We start from the raw sequence: 19,114 nt of genomic DNA on the forward strand, positions 1-19,114 counted from the left end.
ATGAAAAAAGAAAAGGGGACAAAATAGGAAAAGAGATAATAAAAAACATTTTCTTCTACTTCACAACTTAGCCTAGGGCTGCTCGTATCCTCCTTCTTCTGTTAATTATTCCTAAAAGCTGCTATTCTGATTTTCCAAACACTTCCAACTTTAAAAATATAGCCAAGAAACAAAGAAGGACTAACAATGGGGGGAAGGCAAACCAAGGGGAGGGTAGAACTGTTGTTCTCATACCCTGGATCCCAACGTTCCACCTACACTACATGCTGTGAAATCTGGCAGCTTCCTTAGTGTTCAAACTGCTGCCTAAAAGAGAATTTTTAAAAAGTGAAAAAAGAGAAAAATTTACTTATTTAGACTCAACCCAAAAGGTTCAAGGAGCCTGCTGAGACAGAAAGATGCTGTAGCTATGATTAGACAGTTATTCACATTTGATTAAAAGATTCTTTCTTGAAAACACACACATGAGAACTTGATTTTTTTTAGCAGGGTAGAGCATGGAGGCAGGTCGATTTTGAATCTTGTCAGTAGGTATACTTTTCTTGAAGGCTGAACAATTGACCTTAATACCCATCACTATTTCTGCTGCAAAGTAGTCAAGAGAGAGGAAGCTGGGAAGTGTTTGTGTCCTGTATGTTGCTATCTCATTATGTAAATACTCAAGTTTCCAAATGGATATTTGATCTTATTGGTTTAGACATTTTCTATAGCGGTGCAGAACACAACCAATGCATGCCTGCCTATCCTATAAGACTCTTGTCTATTGTTCCATTAATTTGCCATAGTCTGGAAGTCTTTTTAACTTTAAATAGACACTATTAATTATACTCACCACAGAAATTAAAGTAACTTTAGATGGCATTCATATAATTTGATTTGGCCGCATATGGAGTCCATCTTTTCATGGAATTACTCTACTAATATTTACTAAGTCATATAACCTCAGATCCTGAATCTGTAAAAAGGTAATAATAACAACTTCATTATTATTCTTATAGGGTAGTTGAAAGGATTCAAGAAGATAATGTACATAAAATTCTTTGAAATTCTTAAGTATTTCATGTATTTCAGTTACAATTATTGTTATTGTTGCTATTTTATTAATTCTAATCTTTATATTCAATGGAGCTCAAGTAGAAATAATCATGCAACAAGCATTTATTAAGCATCTACTCTGTCTCAGCCACTATGCTAGGTTTTGGGGAGACAAATATGAAAATGTAATTGTTTCTGCCCTCATGGAATTATATTCTAGCAAGGATAATAACATCTATATGTATAGAGACACAATAAATACAAGGTTACTTAGACTTGATCAAAGGCAGGAATTAATAATTAAAGGTATAATTAGTATGTTTCCCACTCTATGATATAGTTCAATTGTTCTTCCCCATGGCCCTCAAACATAATATTCTATTTCCTATCTTTTTGCCTTTGTATTGGCCATATCATATGCGTGTAATAATTCCTTCCTTATCTCTGCCTCAGAGAGTCTTTTGCTGCCTTTAAAATGTACCATCTTTTTCATGAAGCTTTCCTTCATCCCTCAACTACTAGGGCTTATCCTTCCAAATGAGCTCATATTTGGCTACTTTGTATGTATCTTATTTTTAAATTTTATTTTGTATATATCTCTAAGTGCTTGTGGTCTTCCTTATTAGAATGTGAACTTCATAAAATTAGGAATTTATTTGATACTTTGTACTAGTATTATCAGTCCCCTGTATTCATGGTATATACATGGTACATAGTAGGTACTAGTATTGCTTGATCAGGCAATTTGAACAATTGGACAATTTCGACTAATGCCTTCCAAAATATTCATCAATTCATCAATTCAGACTCCTTAGGAAAAAGCTTTTTATACTTTTTAATGACAATAATCTGGTTTTGAATTGTACTCATAAGCATCTCCATTTCCAAATGTAAACATGTATATCTCAATCATTTTTTTCAATGCTCCCTGTCAACATGTAATTGGTTGAATTCATTTTGATATTGCTCATGATGTCCTTTTAGTTTGACTCTTAGATCTTAGTTCTTGCTAAGCGTTTATCTGGATGGAAAATAATACTGGTTATGTTGACTATGTCAAGTGGTCTGTGTAGCAACTGTGCTGATTCCTACATTTGCTATTGATCTATTAAGTGGTATCTCTTTGTTCCAGAAATATTTCTATAAGTTATTAAAATTATGTAATCAGAAGACATCTATTAATCTTCCATTTTTGACAGGGAAGAATTAATCTTTCTAAAGCTCTGTTTGGATAATGGGCCTCTTTTTTTTAATATTGTGTGGATTTTCATTTGATTACTCTCTATATCAGTTATCATCTTTACTATTCCAAAAGTGTGTGATAAGACTAATATTGTAATTGTGATAACTACTCCAAACCTGCTGTTCCCCTTGAGCTTTGACTTCGGGATGCCAAAAAGTCTCTTGGCAAACCCTGCCATGGCTTTTTCCCTGATAACTTTATGTTTGTTGTATTTTGCACAAAGAAGACAAAGAATTTAGTTAATTTCAACTCCATCCATTGTTTCTGTTTGATCAATCTCTGGATTTAAGCTCAAAGTCTTTATTCTATTTTCCTTAGTTAAATTAATATTATTTTACTTATTGAGTTCAACTGACAGTTTGATATCATTGAAGAAAGTTTATGTGACATTATGACGCTATTTGATATATTTTTCAATGGAGTTGTATAATGTCATGCATGTATATCAATGACTAATACAAGTTTCTAGTACAATTAACTTAATTTGGAAACCATACATAATTCATTTCAGGAGACATGATAACAAATTTTAGGTTATTCGGAATAAAAACAAATCAAGCCATTGTTTTAAAATATGGAATAGTTTTCTATGTAGCCATTAAATGCTCTAAAATTCTAACTATACTTGCATTTATACTATATATTTTCAATAGATGAATGATGTACCCGCTTCAATAAAAATTATGTTAATAAAGATGTCATTAATGTTGTGGTACTTTGGGAAAGATTTTTCAAAAATTACTGATTAATACATTGAATAACAATTTGCTTATATCTCTGAGATTTTTTTTATCTTACCATAGTTTTCTGATTAGTCTATATATATATATATATATTTCTTGTAGCTATAGTTTTTTTTTAATGATACAGTTGTAGGTGCTTTTGCAAAGAATATCTATCATGCAAAAAATTGTCCTATAAATATGAAGGGTAATTGATATTTTAATTTTTGGTAATATGCAAACAATGACTTTTACTAAGAAAGGTAGGATCAGGTCTGTGTTTGAGAGAAATTAGTGAAGTGCTTTGTTACTGTATCATTAAGCTCATAAACAAGCAAATAATAATAAAATAATAATTATGATGATAGCTGGCATTTACAGAAATCTTTAAGGACTATGAAGCACTTTATACACTTGACACAACAGTCCTGAGGAGTAGATTTTCTTTTATTATTCCGATATTACAGATACAGATGAAGAAACTTGGGTAGATGGAGGTGAAGTGACTTGGTCAAGGTGACACTGCTACTAAGTGTCTAAAACTGATTTGAAATTGAGTCTTCTTGACTCCAGGTCTAGCACTCTAATTAATCACTGTTCCACTCCACTCCCTCAAGTGCTTATGAGGTATCAAAGATTGTTTTAAGAAATAGAGATTTAAAGAAAGGTTAAAAACATGCTTCCACATTCTAGTTAGAGACAACATACAAATGAGTATGCAAATACAAGTTATAAAGCATGTAAATGAAAAGTAATCTTATGAGAGAATGGTCTGTATGGTGAAGAGTAGGAAGAACTGCAAAAGGTAGGATTTGAACTGCATTGAAAGAAGACAGAGAAATTAGGAGTCTGAGGTAAGGAAGAAGGACATTTCAGGATGGTAGATAATCAATGGAAAAACACAGAGTAGGGAGATGGTGTGAAGAGCAATAAGCAGGACAGTGCAGCTAGATTATATAGTACATGAAGTGGGGTGGGGAAGGTGTTATAAAGTGTAGAAAGAACTGAAAAAGTTGGTAGGCACCATGATGTGAATAACTTTAAGTGCCAAACAGGATTTGAGGTTTGATCTGAGGAGTAAGAGGGAGCCATCTGGGCTTTTGGGGTAGGAGGTGGTGACATGGTCATACCTATGCTTTTGGATGCTAAAAAACCCTGTTTTTAGATCAAATGGACTATGTATTATATTGTTCATACTCTAAATGTGAGATTCTTGTTAAGTCCAGTAGAGTAATATTGGCAGAAATAAGTCATATCAATTCTAATCAATTTTTTAATAAATGAGACCAGAATAGCAAAGAGTATTACAGCTAAGTGGAAGGAAAACTCACAGGATTTTCACTATTTAAAAAAGATGGCTGAGTTCAATTTCATCACCAATCCAAAGGCAGTAAGGAATGTTGCTTCATAGGCTGCTTGGCCACCTTATACTGCAGGGCTCATAATGATCACTTGCAAAAAAATTATAAAGATTACTTCTTCATTTTCTTCACTATCTGTTGTAGTAGACAAACAAGGACAAAGAATTTGATAAGACTGTTCAATTTAAACCAAAATGATTGTAATATTCAGTAACTTCAACACAAAAGTAGATGTATGGAAAGATAGCAAACTTTTTAAAGTACATTGGAAAATGGTGGATTCAGATGGAGAAATAACTGAAAAACTTGTTGACTGCAGAAATTTCACACCTAAATATCATAAATATTTTCTTCACTTTGGGATTTAGAAGGTTCTTAACATGATGATGCCTAAATAATGTCACAAAATTGAATTGATTATATTTTAACAGGGAAGAAATGACTGTTATAAGAATGATTTCTGAATTACTGCTTTATGAATAGTCCATCAACTTCTTAAAGATTAAAATCAACACAAACTGCAAATAATAAAAATAAGTAGATATAGTTAAATTGAAGCAACTCCAAAATGACCTATTTAAACAAGTTCAAAATGATCAATGAATAGATATTGACACAGAAATTTTCTATACAACTTTTTAACATGTGTAAATATATTACCATAAGTAAGAGAATAAAAGAATTCCTTGGAAAGACATCCGTTTAGGAAACATTTAATCTCCTTGCCAGGAAAGGATAAATGACAGTAAAGGGAAATAACCATTCAAAGGAAAAACTTATTTGCAAGATTTTATAAAGGATAAGAATAGGAGATTATGAGTGGTATCATGTCATAAAATATTAAGGAGTGAAAGAATGAAAATAATAATGAAAGAAAACTTCTTAAGAGACTAAAGTAATCCAGATCCTTTTTAGGAAATTTAAGGAAAAAACTAAAAGGAGGATAAAAATTTCATGGAAAATATTTGTCAGCATATTTTATAATGAATGATTTTCTTCCTCAATAACAATGGAGCTACCCAAATGGGCTCTAAGATTATAGTCCATGGTATGTTTTATGAAGAAATAAACATGATTCTAAAGAACACTAAAAAAGAATGGATAGACCACATCAAATATACAAAGAAGTCATGCTGAAGGAGACATAATTTTGAGATCACAATGAAGATACTTGAAATTAAAGGCTAAAAGCTGATACCAAACCTATTGAAAATAATCACATGTTATTACTACCAAAAAAAGACAATTGAGAAAATAGCAAGTGGAAATTCTTGAACTTACTTTCCCATCTCTACAAAATATTACAATTTTTTGTTCAATGGGTACATCTTTTATAGAGGCATAAGAAAAAGAAAAGTAGACTTTACCAAATTATTCTCTAACAGACAACATATTTACAGTGATACAATAATTAGAGAGATGCAGGGCCTAAAAGATCTCACTGTTTGTTATATTTTGACTAATAAAACACACATATGTATGATTTCAAAGAGAAAAATATCGCCTTAAAGGTACCATCAAGGTTTTTCTCATAGCTATTCTAGAATCATACAACATTTTCTAAAATATAAAACAGGGAAAACTTTATTCAGTGACTTTTTGATTAATAGCATCAGAGAAAACATAAAAAGGGGGAATATAATGTTGACAAAGGTATTTATCACCATCATAGAGGATATCCACCATAGAGTCTTTACTGAAGAACGGTTCTCTATATAGATAGTGAGATCTTCAAGGTGCTTCTTTTTATAGGTAAAGTTTTGCTACCTACATAAAACTCATTATTATTATAGTGACTTCTAAATGAAGTTCATAATTATTCAAGGATTTGGCCAATTTAGAGGAAGAAGGAGGAGGAATAAAAGGAGGAAAAGAATAAAAAAAACAAGTGATAGAAGATAGCCTTTTGTTCTGATTATGCTACACAGTTGGATGGATAGATCTTCAAGTTGCTAAATCTCTCTCTCTCTCTCTCTCTCTCTCTCTCTCTCTCTCTCTCTCTCTCTCTCTCTCNCTCTCTCTCTCTCTCTCTCTCTCTCTCTCTCTCTCTCTCTCTCTCTCTTTCTCTCTTTCTCTCTGTATATGTATATTAGACAGATAATACAGATGGGCAATGAAGTGGGGCCAGAATTGAAAAGAAAGAAGAAAGTAGTTAAAATTGCATTTGGAAAATGCAAAATTATAGTGCTTTCAGTGACTCCAAAAGTTTTTCTTTGAAACATAGGATAACTTTTTTTTAACATACATACTCTTCTAGTGATATAATATTATTGCAAAATATATACTATTCTGTATCAAGATTAATAGTTGTGTGTAATCCAAATGGCATGAAAAGACATGGTAGAGTAAGAAGGCGGTAGCTTATTAGTATGAAAAACTGTCCAAGTATAGCTTAAAATATATTATTCAAGAATAACAGAATGGGAAGAAGAGATAGACCACTCACAGGGAGAGAATAAGGAATCATGGATGGCTATGCCATTTCCATGTAATTCGTTGCTACTCTCACAATATTTCAAAATCTAGAATACTTGCAGTATGTTGGGTAAATAATATCCTTGTAGAAAATTTACAGGGCAGCACGAGCTGGTCCATTCCTACCTCCTGCCCTTTAAACCCTTACCTTACATTGATTAGAATTAATGCTTTGTATTGGTTCTAAGGCAAAAGAGTGGTAAGGGCAAGGCAATGGGTGTGAAGTGACTTGCCCAGGATCACACAGCTAGGAAGTCTCTCAGGCCAGGTTTGAACCTAGGACCTTCTCATCTCTAGACCTGACTCTCAATCCACTGAGCAACCCAGCTGCCCCTTCACTTTTGCTTTTTTAATTTTTTTACATTTTTAAACCCTTGACTTCTGTGTATTGGCTCCTAGGTGGAAGAGTGGTAAGGGTGGTCAATGGGGGTCAAGTGACTTGCCCAGGGTCACACAGCTGGGAAGTGTCTGAGGCCAGATTTGAACCTAGGACCTCCCGTCTCTAGGCCTGACTCTCAATCCACTGAGCTACCCAGCTGCCCCTTTCACTTTTGCTTTTAAAAGATTACATTGAACTTATTTTGTATGTATTTTATACAGACTTGTATTGGTACATGTTGTATTGACCCTGAGGGCAGGGACGGTTTCATTTTTTGTCTTTAAAGCCTTAGCACTTTGCCTAGTTACTGGGATGCAGTGTTTAATAAATGCTTCTTAACTAACTAATTAACAAGAGTGGCATGAAATGAGAAACTATGGTAAGCACCTGTACAACCTTAGGCAAGTCCTTTCTTTTCTCTTGGTCCCTAACTTAGTCCCCTTGAACCTTAGTTTTCTAATTTGGAAAATGCAGAAAGTAAACAAAATGATTCCTAAGTTTTCTTAAAACCTTTATATTCCATAATTCCATGAACCTAAATTTGGAATGGTCTAATTTTATTTTAGTTTTGATTCTCTGCCCTGACCATATGCCACAATACAATGACCCTCTTCATGCTAAAATACCTTCTGGAAAAAATAGAAATGATTGCACATCAACTAGAATGTCTGGCTAGTTTTAATTGACCACACGCTGAATTTGGACAGTTATCCCTTGACCTCCTCATCTACTTCTGATTGGTTCTTCAGCTTTTTCCCATAGCGCTTCTGAACACTAAATAGCTTAACAAAGTCTGCCAATTCTCTGTTCTCACCCATCTGTCAGATGGTTCATAAAAATGCTGAACAGCAGTCTCCAGAGACCACCCAACTCCTAACTTCTTTTCATGACAATTTTTTCTTCTTGTTGCATCCAGTTTTTTGATGTGTCTTTCATCATGTGAGTATCGAGTTTCCTTTATGGTTTCTTTTTTTGTGATTTCACCCATCCAGTTAGGGGGAAAAACTCCAGCACATCTGCTTATTCACCTTCTAACAGTTGGTTCTTTCCAAAAATGATTCAGATTTAGATAATGCTGCATGATCATGATAGGCTTCCCCTTTCTGGATATGATTTGAGTGCTTTCTTGGCCAAATACATTCTAAAGTCATAGGATATAAAATAACTAAAATATCACAAGAATTTTGCTTTTTAGACCCAATGAATTTGTTGCATTTGCCAGGCAGTGTGAATCAAAAATTCTCAGAAACAGCTGTACTATTTCACTAGAGATATTTGGTGATTTCCCAGAGACAAAATTAAAATAAAAGTAAATGTCTTCCTTTCACCAAGAAGTGTGAATTATTTCCAGTAGAAATCAAGGACATTTTAGAAGGTTGCTTTATTCTTTTATTCTTTGGGGAAATACAGTCTCAATGCTACCTTTCTTCTGACCTCTTCTCACTTGGCTTACTCTTTTCATTTCTATTCTAGGTAAATATGATTAAAGCTTTCAACTATCTTTCATTTTATCAAGTGAGAATCAAAAAGTAATCCAGTGGGGGGCAGTTGGTGGCTCAGTGCTTTGAGAGCTACGCCTAGAGATGGGAAGTCTTAGTTTCAAATCTCACCTCAAATACTTCCTAATTGTGTGATCCTGGGCAAATCACTTAACTCCCTATTTCCTAGCCCTTACTGCTCTTCTGTCTTAGAACCAATACACAGTAATGATTGTAAGATGGAAGGTAAAATTTAAAAAAAAACAAGCAAGTAATCCAGCTGAAAGGGATCTTGGAGATAATTTAGAGTCCAACCTCTCAATTTTTTACAGATAAGGGAACTGAGCTTTGAAAGGGTAAGCGGTGTTCCACAGCAGAGCTAGAACTCAAATCTGAATCTTTTGACACTTTTCTACTCAACATGGTCTCTACCATCCTCAGAAATCTTTCACTTTAGTCCTTGAATTCACACATTGGAATTAATTTCCACTAGAACCTCTGCCTCTTATTAAATGGCTCCTCCAGAACCTTCATTTAGGTAGAGCTCTCAGACCAGGCATAACTTAATATTTTCCAGGATGCTTCATGTTTCTCTACTATGTCCTACCAAGGTACCTTCATCTTCTTCTGCCTCTCTTTTTCATCTTCCTTTCACTTAACCCTCTTGACCTGAGTTTTCTCATCTACAAAATAAGCTGGAATAGGAAATGGAAAACCACTTTAGTGTCTTTGCCAAATGGAATTGCAAAGAGTTGGACACAACTGAAACAATTGAACTATAACAAATAATCGTGTGAGCTGTTCCTGTAGACACATGGTAGCTTAAGGTCCACTGGTTCTGCATGAGTCAGAAAAAGTGGAAAAGTGGGGAGTGAGGTGAAATTCAAGGTTATAGAGTAACAAATGAAAATTTTAGCCCACAAAGTAATTGAATTGAGTTTAAATGTCTCTGAGGTGGTGGAGACAGAAAGCAGGGCAACTGTTGGGGAGCTGCCATCAAGAGATTGGGGGAACAAAGGGCACTATGAGTAAGACAGTAAAGGAGCTCACTTGAAATGTGCACATGAAGGAGAGGAAGTTTAAGGAAAACTTAGTAGCTTGAAGAAACCTAATCTCACAGATCTGGTGCTTTAGCAACTAAAGACAAAGTTCATGTGGTCCCAGCCTAGTGTCACCAATGGAAGCTTATTTCCTATTGTCTTTGGTGATTTCTGGGATGTTTCAACTCTCAAGTATTTCAGAGACTACTCAGCTAATAGAAGGGAAGGGAAAAGAATAAACATTTATTGTGTCTACTCTGTACCAGGTATTGTACCCTTTACAAATATTACGTCATCTGATTTTTACAACTATGAGTTAGATATTATTATAATTCTCATTTTATGGTTAAGGAAACTGAGGTAGACAGAAGTTAAATGATTGGACCAGAGTCACACAGCTAGAAAGCATCTGAAGCTGGATTTGAACTTAAGTTTTCCTGATTCCAGTCCTAGCAACCCATCCATTGCCCCATCTAGCTACTGTAATGCAAGGTGGCTAACAGAAACTTTTTACTTCTGTAATTTCTAACGGTCACAAAAAGTCAGTTAAACATCTTAGAATCTTCGGAAAGTCCGTTAGAACTTAAAGCTATAAATAGAGGTGAAGTTCCAACTGATGAGGCTTTTGCCTTCTGACTTTCGCTGTGGCTGGAGGCTTTTGCTTTGGCCTTTCAGCTTTGGCCTAATTGCTTCGGCCTTGGCCTGTGCTTATTTTGTCTTGGGGAAATTTGGACCTATCTCATTTCTCTGGACCTCTCCCTGATCTCCCATCTCCATCCCTCCCCTTCCCTGAATTTCCTTTGGGTCCTGGTGGAAGGGAGGGCTTGGTGATTAGATATTGTGGGTTTAGTTTCTATAGGCTAGTAGAGTATCCTCAAGTAAGTTACCCCTAGTTTTAATGATTTGATAGAGACTTTACTTAAAAGGCAGTCAAATCTTCCTGACTGGGAGAGCCGGACTCTCTGTCTAAACCTCTCCGCGACCCATCCCCCACCCTCACCCCTCTCCCTAGCAACAATTAGAAATCCTGAACCTCCTCCCCTCCTGACTGACCCTGGTATTAATAAATCCCCTTGTTACCTATTCAAACCCTGTGGTGAGTCATTGTGTCGAAAATTAAGACAAGGGCCAAAAGGAAAGAATCATTTTTCTTCTATTTCCTTGAGGGGAGCTGGGGGCATCCATCTTGGCAGGAAGTACCTACCTCAGGACTTCCTCCAGCCATCAGTTTGACTGGCAGGGAGGGGCCCTCTCGACTCCTCCCTCAAGAGACTTTGAAACTAACAAGAGAAACCCTCCAGCCAAACCTAAACGTTTCTTACTGGCCCTAATTTCCTCCCTGGATCCTCTGTCTCAAGCCTCTGGGAATAAACCTGTTTGAGCTGTTCTCTCCTATATACCCCATTTCTTTTATCTCCTAAATACCTTCCCATTTACCTTCTTTCCTCCTCCAATCACCTTATAATCACCTAATCTCCCCTTTTTCCTTCCTCACACCCAAATTGCCTTCATTGACCCACCCAGATTACCTTATTTACTTACTTCTTGATAACACTACCTAAATGGCACCTTTGTAAGCAATGGGCCTATCATCATCTAATTTCCTACCAGATGTCAATGCGTTAGGGATTTCTCTATGTTGGTTTTATTTATTGTAGTATTACTTTTATTTATAAATGGTACCTGGTAAATGCCTTCACTTTTTAACTTTTTCTTTAAAAAAAATCACACTTCTTTTAGAAGATAATGCATTTAATTTCACATGAAATCCTTCTAGGATTTTCCTGGATTTAGGAGGAAAATTTCCCATAATATTTACATCCAGAACAACTCAAACATTCTATTGTTTTTCTGATAACACAGTCGTGGATGACAGCCATATTCAATAAATATTGTTGAATACGACATCAAAATTTCCAACGTGATTTGCCATGTATGCTGGTTATACAGTCTAAAGAACAGATGGAAAGTAAATATAAAAGTTCAAATAAAACAATAATTAATAGTATGAAGTCTCTCATCTCTGGGGACGAACATTGTTTAGGACTAACTTGTGTCAATATGAAAATCTGGCAATGTTCAAATTTTTGCTTCCAGAAGAGGAAATGAAATTCTGTTTTCCTTCTTACTCAATTATCTGAGTATTTTTTTAATGAACCTTTGTAGTGTGGTTCCTTCTTACAGAACATTGCTATAATTTCTTTCATCTGAAGAATTATGAATTTTAAGCTTCTTTTGAATGGTTTTCCTTTTAAATAAGATTTTACATGAGTGGTCAATTGGCTTGTCACTACATGTGTACTCTAAGGTTAAGACATTTATATTCCCCAGGTCTCAGTTTTCTTAACCATAAAAGAAGATGGTCCTATTAGTAAACCTTTCAGGCCCCTTTCATCTAAAAATCATATGATTTATCATCTTGTGAGAAAAGACCTTTGATGAACCCCTTGGGAAAATACAGGGTAAATCAAATGTAGTGCTTACATTTTGTTTTTGTTCTTTGTTGACACATTTAGTGGTAATGATGGCTCAAATTGTTGAAACCATATTTATGGTAGGAACATGAAATCCATGTTTCTTTTATGCCTCACAACTTTAAGCACACTGCTTTGGGAAGATATTTTTGTTTGAATCTAGAAAAAAAAGGTTAAAAGTATTAAGCCCTCTTATGCTTAGCCAGACTCCAAATATTTGGGACCTTTAATTTTTCTATCAGCTTATTCCTTTGGATTTTGCAAGGAGAGTAAAGTTTATGCATATTTGCAAGAGTAACTTTGCTATTTAATGAAACTTGAAATTCACATTTGGGAGCTCTGTTGGATGAAATTTTAAAATGCCATGAAATGGAAGCATTAAGATGGTACCATGTCATTGCCTCATGTTAATTCATCAGATATTTGAGAAATGATTTGGGGATAAAGTTCATTATTGTAGAGAAGTGCTTATAGATATCCCAGAAACCCAAGGTCAAATACCATATTTTCATAAATTTTCCATTTAAAGAGACTTACTGAGCTCTTTCCCATTCCTGCCCTATTTCCTGGCTTGTGTTTCAAAGTGAAATTGTGAAATTTCACAGCTCTCTTTGGCATGGAACTCAAGTCCCTCTCCCCCAAAAGTCTTCCTTGACCATTCACCTAGATATAAGCCATTTCAACAAGTTAAGCCAGCACAGTGTAGTAGAAAGAGTATTAAACACAGAATCAGGAAACCTAGGTTCATTTTCCTGTCTCTGACATTTTTTAACTCAGTGACCCTGGGTGAATCACTTAACCACTCTGAATCTAATGCTATAAAATAGGGATAATAATCTATCTTACTTGGCAGAGCTCACAATATTCTTGTGAACATGGGGCTTTTCAAGTCTTAAGGAGCTATAGAAAAGTAAGCTATTGGAGAGCAGGTCTGCATCAGGGCTGATGATGGAGCAGGACTTTTGAAGAATCCAAAGGAAAAAAAATGTCAAAACACAGTAGCCGTTTGCAAACTAAACAGCAGCCTCAGACTAGTCAAACAGATTCTCTCCAGGAAACTCAACTCCTTCAAGCCAAAAGAAGGAAAATGACTCAGGATGTAAAGAAAAGAAAAGAGGAGACTCAAGCCAAGAGACAGCAATATAAATTAGGAATTGTTGGCCACCTGTGTTATCTGGGGGTATCACTCTTTGCATTATTATTAAAACCCAACACAAAGAAACTGTCACCAGTGACTTCTCCAGGTTAACTAAATACAGGTTTAAAAACATTTTCATTAATCCTTCACCTCTGCCTGACATAAGTTGGAGATGTTCTAAGGATGTCTGATTTAATGTATTAAAAAAGGAGAACAAACATGTTCATAACATTTTGGAATGCTACATTCTGACTTAGAACCACAGATGAGATCAATATCTAGACTGGCTTTTAGAGGTATGTGAAGTATATACACTTCACAGGGAAATATTTTATCTTGCTCAAGATTTTTTTGATAGATTTATGTTGACATAAAAGGATATGAACAAAAATATGCTTCAGCTTATTGGTATTACCTCATTATTCAGTGCTGCAAAACTTGAGGAAATCTATGCTCCTAAATTACAAGAATTTGCTTATGTTACTGATGGTGCTTGCAGTAAAGATGATATCCTAGGAATGGAACTCATTATATTAAAGGCTTTAAAGTGGGAGCTCTGTCCAGTAACAGTTATTGCCTGGTTGAATGTCTTTCTCCAAGTCAATCCTCTAAAAGATGTTCCTAAAGTAATCCAACCTCAATATTCCCAGCAAAAGCTTGTTCAAATAGCCCAGCTCCTGGATCTCCATTGACTCATTAGAATTCCAGTATAGAATATTGGCAGCGCCTGCTTTATGTCATTTTACCCCCATTGAAGTTGTTTAGAAAGTGTCCGGTTTAGGCTGGGACAACATTTCAGAATGTGTAGAATGGATAATACCTTTTGCCAGAGTAGTGAAGGGTGGACCTCCAGTGAAACTGAAGATTTTTAAGAAGATTTCCATAGAAGACAGACATAATATCCAGATGCACACAAATTACTTGGCTATGCTGGAGTAATCAATTATGTGTCAGCTTTCACAAAGGTGGGACAGTTGATACCAGAGTACAATGGAGGCATCATGATACCACCAAAGAGCACAGAAAAATCCCCAGGAAAACACTAAAGGCAAAAGAACTGAGAGCTTGTTCAGTGGATTTGTTCTAACTTGCCAGTAGAATATTATATGCCTTTTGGAGTACTAAAAAAGCTAAAACAACTTTAGTAACAGTCCCAGCCAATTCAGAAATTACACTGCCATGAATGAGTTAAAAGCCTCTACACATTCAGAATTAGATAACCATAGTTCAGATCTTAACTGTCAAAAAAAAACTGAACTAATTTAAAAATATTAGTATTTCATTCCCAGGGTGAGTACAGATCCAGAAACTATGCAATCAGTCTAATTTTTACCTTAGCTACATTTTTGGGACTCGTGCAACAAAATTCATTCTGATAAATTAGGAATGTTACTGTTTGAGATGTTTTGGACTAGATGAGTGCCACTTTAAGTTGTACTCTGGAAGTTCAAGAACTCATTTGATTGGTGCTATTCAGTTAATTCTTGAAAAAATACTTCACTGTTTACAGAGGTTTAAGTTATAAAATAATATAATGAGATTTTCATTACAGCTGCCATAGCATTCTGCTCCAAAATATATGAACTTTTTTGAATTTCAGAAAGATCAGTATAATCTTTGGGTAAGAACAAAGAAGATAAAACAAAAAGGTTGGCTTTTCTAACCTCCAGATTCATCAAATAGCTGTAGCCATCTTAATCAGAGATTTCTTTAATATACAGGTTGTTTTAATATAAAACCTTTGCATATTATCAAAATGATTTTAGTAGGTAAAATTATTATATGAAAAATGGTTTTATGAAATATCGAAGAAAATATCCCCTTTAAGATACTTTACAAAATTGTAGAGACTAAAGTCATTAATGTTAAGAAAATTTAGGGTTCCCCTCAAAAAGTACATTAAGAAAAAAGGACAATATGAGATGATTTAAAGTAGAAAAGACTAAAGCAGAATAAAGTGGGAGCCCTCAAGAACTTGGTGTATTATACACTGTTTTGCTGACATCACTTACCCCAAGTCTATTCCACTGATCCTCCCTTCTGTCTCTTAGCCAGTACTATATTGTTTTGATGACTGCTGCTTTATAGTATAGCTTAATATCTGGTACTGCTAGGCCACCTTCCTTCAAGTTTCTTTTTTTCATTATTTCCCTTGATATTCTTGAACTTTTGTTTTTCCAAATGAACTTTGTTATAGTATTTCTAATTCAGTAAAAAAGTTTTTTGGTAGTTTGATAGGTATGGCACTAAATAAGTAAATTAATTTGTGTAGAATAGTCATTTTTATTATGTTAGCTCATCCTACCATGAGCATTCAATATTTTTCCAATTGTTTAGATCTATTTATTTATTTGTTTGTTTGTTTGTTTGTTTATTTATTTATTCATTTTAACCCTTACCTTCCATCTTGGAGTTCATACTGTGTATTGGCTCCAGGGCAGAAGAGTGGGAAGGGTAGGCAATGAGGGTCAAGTGACTTGCCCAGGATCACACAGCTTGGAAGTGTCTGAGTCCAGATTTGAACCCGGGACCTCCCGTCTTTAAGCCTGGCTCTCAATCCACTGAGCTACCCAGCTACCCCCTAGATCTAGTTTTAATTGTTTGGAAAGTGTTTTGTAGTTTTGTTCATATAATTACTGTGTTTGTTTTGGTAGACAGATTCCTAAGTATTTTATATTGTCTAGGGTGATTTTAAATGGTGTTTCTCTTTCTACCTCTTGCTGCTATGATGTGTTGGAAATATATAGAAATGCTGATGATTTATGTGCATTTATTTTGTATGCTGCAACTTTGCTAAAGTTGTTGATTATTTCTACAAGCTTCTTAGTTGATTCTCTAGGATTTTTTAAGTAGACCATCATATCATCTGCAAAGAGTGATAGCTTAGTCTCCTCCTTGCCTATTTTAATACCTTCAATTTCTTTTTCTTCTCTAATTGCTACTGCTAGTGTTTCTAGTACAATGTTAAATAATAGAGGTGATAATGGGCATCCTTGTTTCACACCTCATCTTATTGGAAAGGCTTCTAATTTATCCCCATTGCATATGATGCTTGTTGATGGTTTAAGATATATACTGTTTATTATTTTTAGGAAAGGACCTTCTATTCCTATGCTTTCTTGTGTTTTCAGTAGGAATGGGTGTTTCATTTTGTCAAAGGCTTTTTCAGCATCTATTGAGATAATCATGTGGTTTTTGTTGGTTTGCTTGTTGATATGGTCAATTATGTGGATGGTTTTCCTAATGTTGAACCATCCTTGAATTCCTGGTATAAATCCCACCTGATCATGATGGATAACCCTGTTGATCACTTGCTGGAGTCTTTTTTGCTAGTATTCTATATAAGATTTTTGCATCTATGTTCATTAGGGAGATTTGTCTGTAATTTTCTTTCTCTGTTTTTGATCTACCTGACTTTAGAATCAGTACCATATTTGTGTTGTCAGCAAAACAGTGTATAATAAACCCAAAGAGCCCAACTTTGGGGACAAAAATCCACTATTTGACAAAAACTGCTGGGAAAATTGGAAAACAATATGGGAGAGATTAGGTTTAGATCAACATCTCATACCCTACACCAAGATAAATTCAGAATGGGTGAAAGACTTGAATATAAATAAGACAAGTAAGTAAATTAAGTGAACACAGAATAGTATACTTGTCAGATCTCTAGGAAAGGAAAGAGTTTAAAACCAGCAAGAGTTAGAAAAAATTACAAAATGTAAAATAAATAATTTTGATTATATTAAATTAAAAAGGTTTTGTACAAACAAAAATAATGCAACCAAAATCAGAAGGGAAACAACAAACTGGGAAAAAATCTTTGTAACAAAATATTCTGACGGAGGTCTAATTACTCAAATATACAAGGAACTAAATCAATTGAATAAAAAATCAAGCCATTCCCCAATTGATAAATGGGCAAGAGACTTGAATAGGCAATTTTCAGATAAAGAAATCAAAAGTATCAATAGGCACATGAGAAAGTGTTCTAAATCTTTAATAATTAGAGAAATGCAAATTAAAACAACTCAGAGGTATCACCTCACACCTTGCCGATTGGCTAAAATGATAGAAGGGGAGAGTAATGAATGTTGGAGGGGATGTGGCAAAATTGGGACATTAATGCACTGCTAGTGGAGTTGTGAACTCACCCAACCATTCTGGATGGCAATTTGGAATTATGCCCAAAGAGCGATAAAAGAATGCCTGCCCTTTGATCCAGCCATACCATTGCTGGTTTGTACCCCAAAGAGATCATAGATAAACAGACTCATACAAAAATATTTATAGCTGCGTTCTTTGTGGTGGCAAAAAACTGGAAAGGGACGGTATGCCTTTCAGTTGGGGAATGGCTGAGCAAATTGTGGTATATGTTGGTGATGGAATACTATTGTGCTCAAAGGAATAATAAACTGGAGGAATTCCATATGAATTGGAAAGACCTCCAGGAACTGATACAGAGTGAAAGGAGCAAAGCCAGAAGAACATTGTACACAGAGACTGATACACTGTGGTAAAATTGAATGTAATGGACTTCTGTACTAGCAGCAATGCAATGACCCAGGACAATTCTGAAGGATTTATGGAAAAGAAGGATACCCACATTCAGAAGAACTACAGGAGAGGAAACACAGAAGAAAAACAACTGCTTGAACACTTGGGTTGATGAGGACATGATTGGGGATGTAGAGCTGAAAGGACCACACCAACGCAACTATCAATAATATGTAAATAAATCTTGATTGATGACACATATTAAAACCTGTGGAAATGTGCATTAACTTTAAGGGGGCATTTGAGGGGGTGAAGGAGAAAGTAAAAACGTGAATCATGTAACCATGAAAAATTTTTCTAAAAATTAAATAATTAAAAATTAAAAATTAAAAAATTACAATTAAAAATAACTTGGTGTAAAAAGAAAAGCTTCTATGTAAATATCTTAGCTCAGCAGCTAAGCAACTGGACTTCATCAGAAAAAAATTACACTATATTATTTCTGCTATTTGACCTATGAAATTTTTTCTTCTTTTGAAGAAACTTCATTAAGTTTATTTTCCCCAAAGTGTTTCAGTGCATTGCTTGTGGAAAACACTACCATTTATTTGGACATATATTGTATAAATGTGATATTTTAATACTGTTTATTTTAAACTTTGCTTTAAAAATAAAATTAATCATATGTTTTGGGAAAAAAAGTGAGCTATTTTTACTTTTGGGAAGTGACGTGGTAGAAATTAACTTTGAGTCCTAACCAAAATATACTTCTGTATGTTACATCACAAGTAAGTCCATTGGTTTCCTTTTTTTTTTTTTTTAGAGCATCAGAGCATCTGGACTGATCCTATTGGAAACGATTCTTTTTGGGTCTCTCCTACTGTACTTTCCGGTGAGTTGAATGATTCTTTTAAAGTAACCTTTGGTCATTTCATTTAGCATCAGAAACATGATGTACTAAACTGCTGTTGATAAGAGATACTGGTTTTTAATATGGAAATGGTCACACACATATATAACTTCTTGGGTATTCTTCTCATATTATATATTACAAGAAAAGCTAACTCCAAATCAAGGAATCCTTTGGATCTGCATCTTCTCCAATCTGTAGCTCAAAGCTATATCCCAGCAATGACTACTTTTTCTCTGATCATCCTGAGAATATAATTAATTAAAAGCAAATGTATTTAATGAAATGGTATAGTAAGAAAAGCCCTAATAGAATGTTTCCCAAATAAATCTTGGGCATTCTGTTTCCCAAAAGTAAACCCA

General features: G+C 34.7%; 1 protein-coding gene and 1 pseudogene across 1 annotated transcript in view; both read left to right on the top strand.

Moving 5' to 3' along the window:
• GPR158 (G protein-coupled receptor 158) overlaps positions 1-19,114 on the top strand; it is a 428,886-nt gene that overhangs the window by 242,457 nt on the left and 167,315 nt on the right. Inside the window, 1 exon segment of the mRNA XM_044678198.1 lies at positions 18,666-18,738. Within this exon segment, the coding sequence (XP_044534133.1) occupies positions 18,666-18,738 (73 nt within the window).
• LOC123249203 lies at positions 13,193-14,391 on the top strand (annotated as a pseudogene).

This window comes from Gracilinanus agilis, chromosome 5 (assembly GCF_016433145.1).
Source record: "Gracilinanus agilis isolate LMUSP501 chromosome 5, AgileGrace, whole genome shotgun sequence".
NCBI classification, from domain to species: Eukaryota; Metazoa; Chordata; class Mammalia; order Didelphimorphia; family Didelphidae; genus Gracilinanus; species Gracilinanus agilis.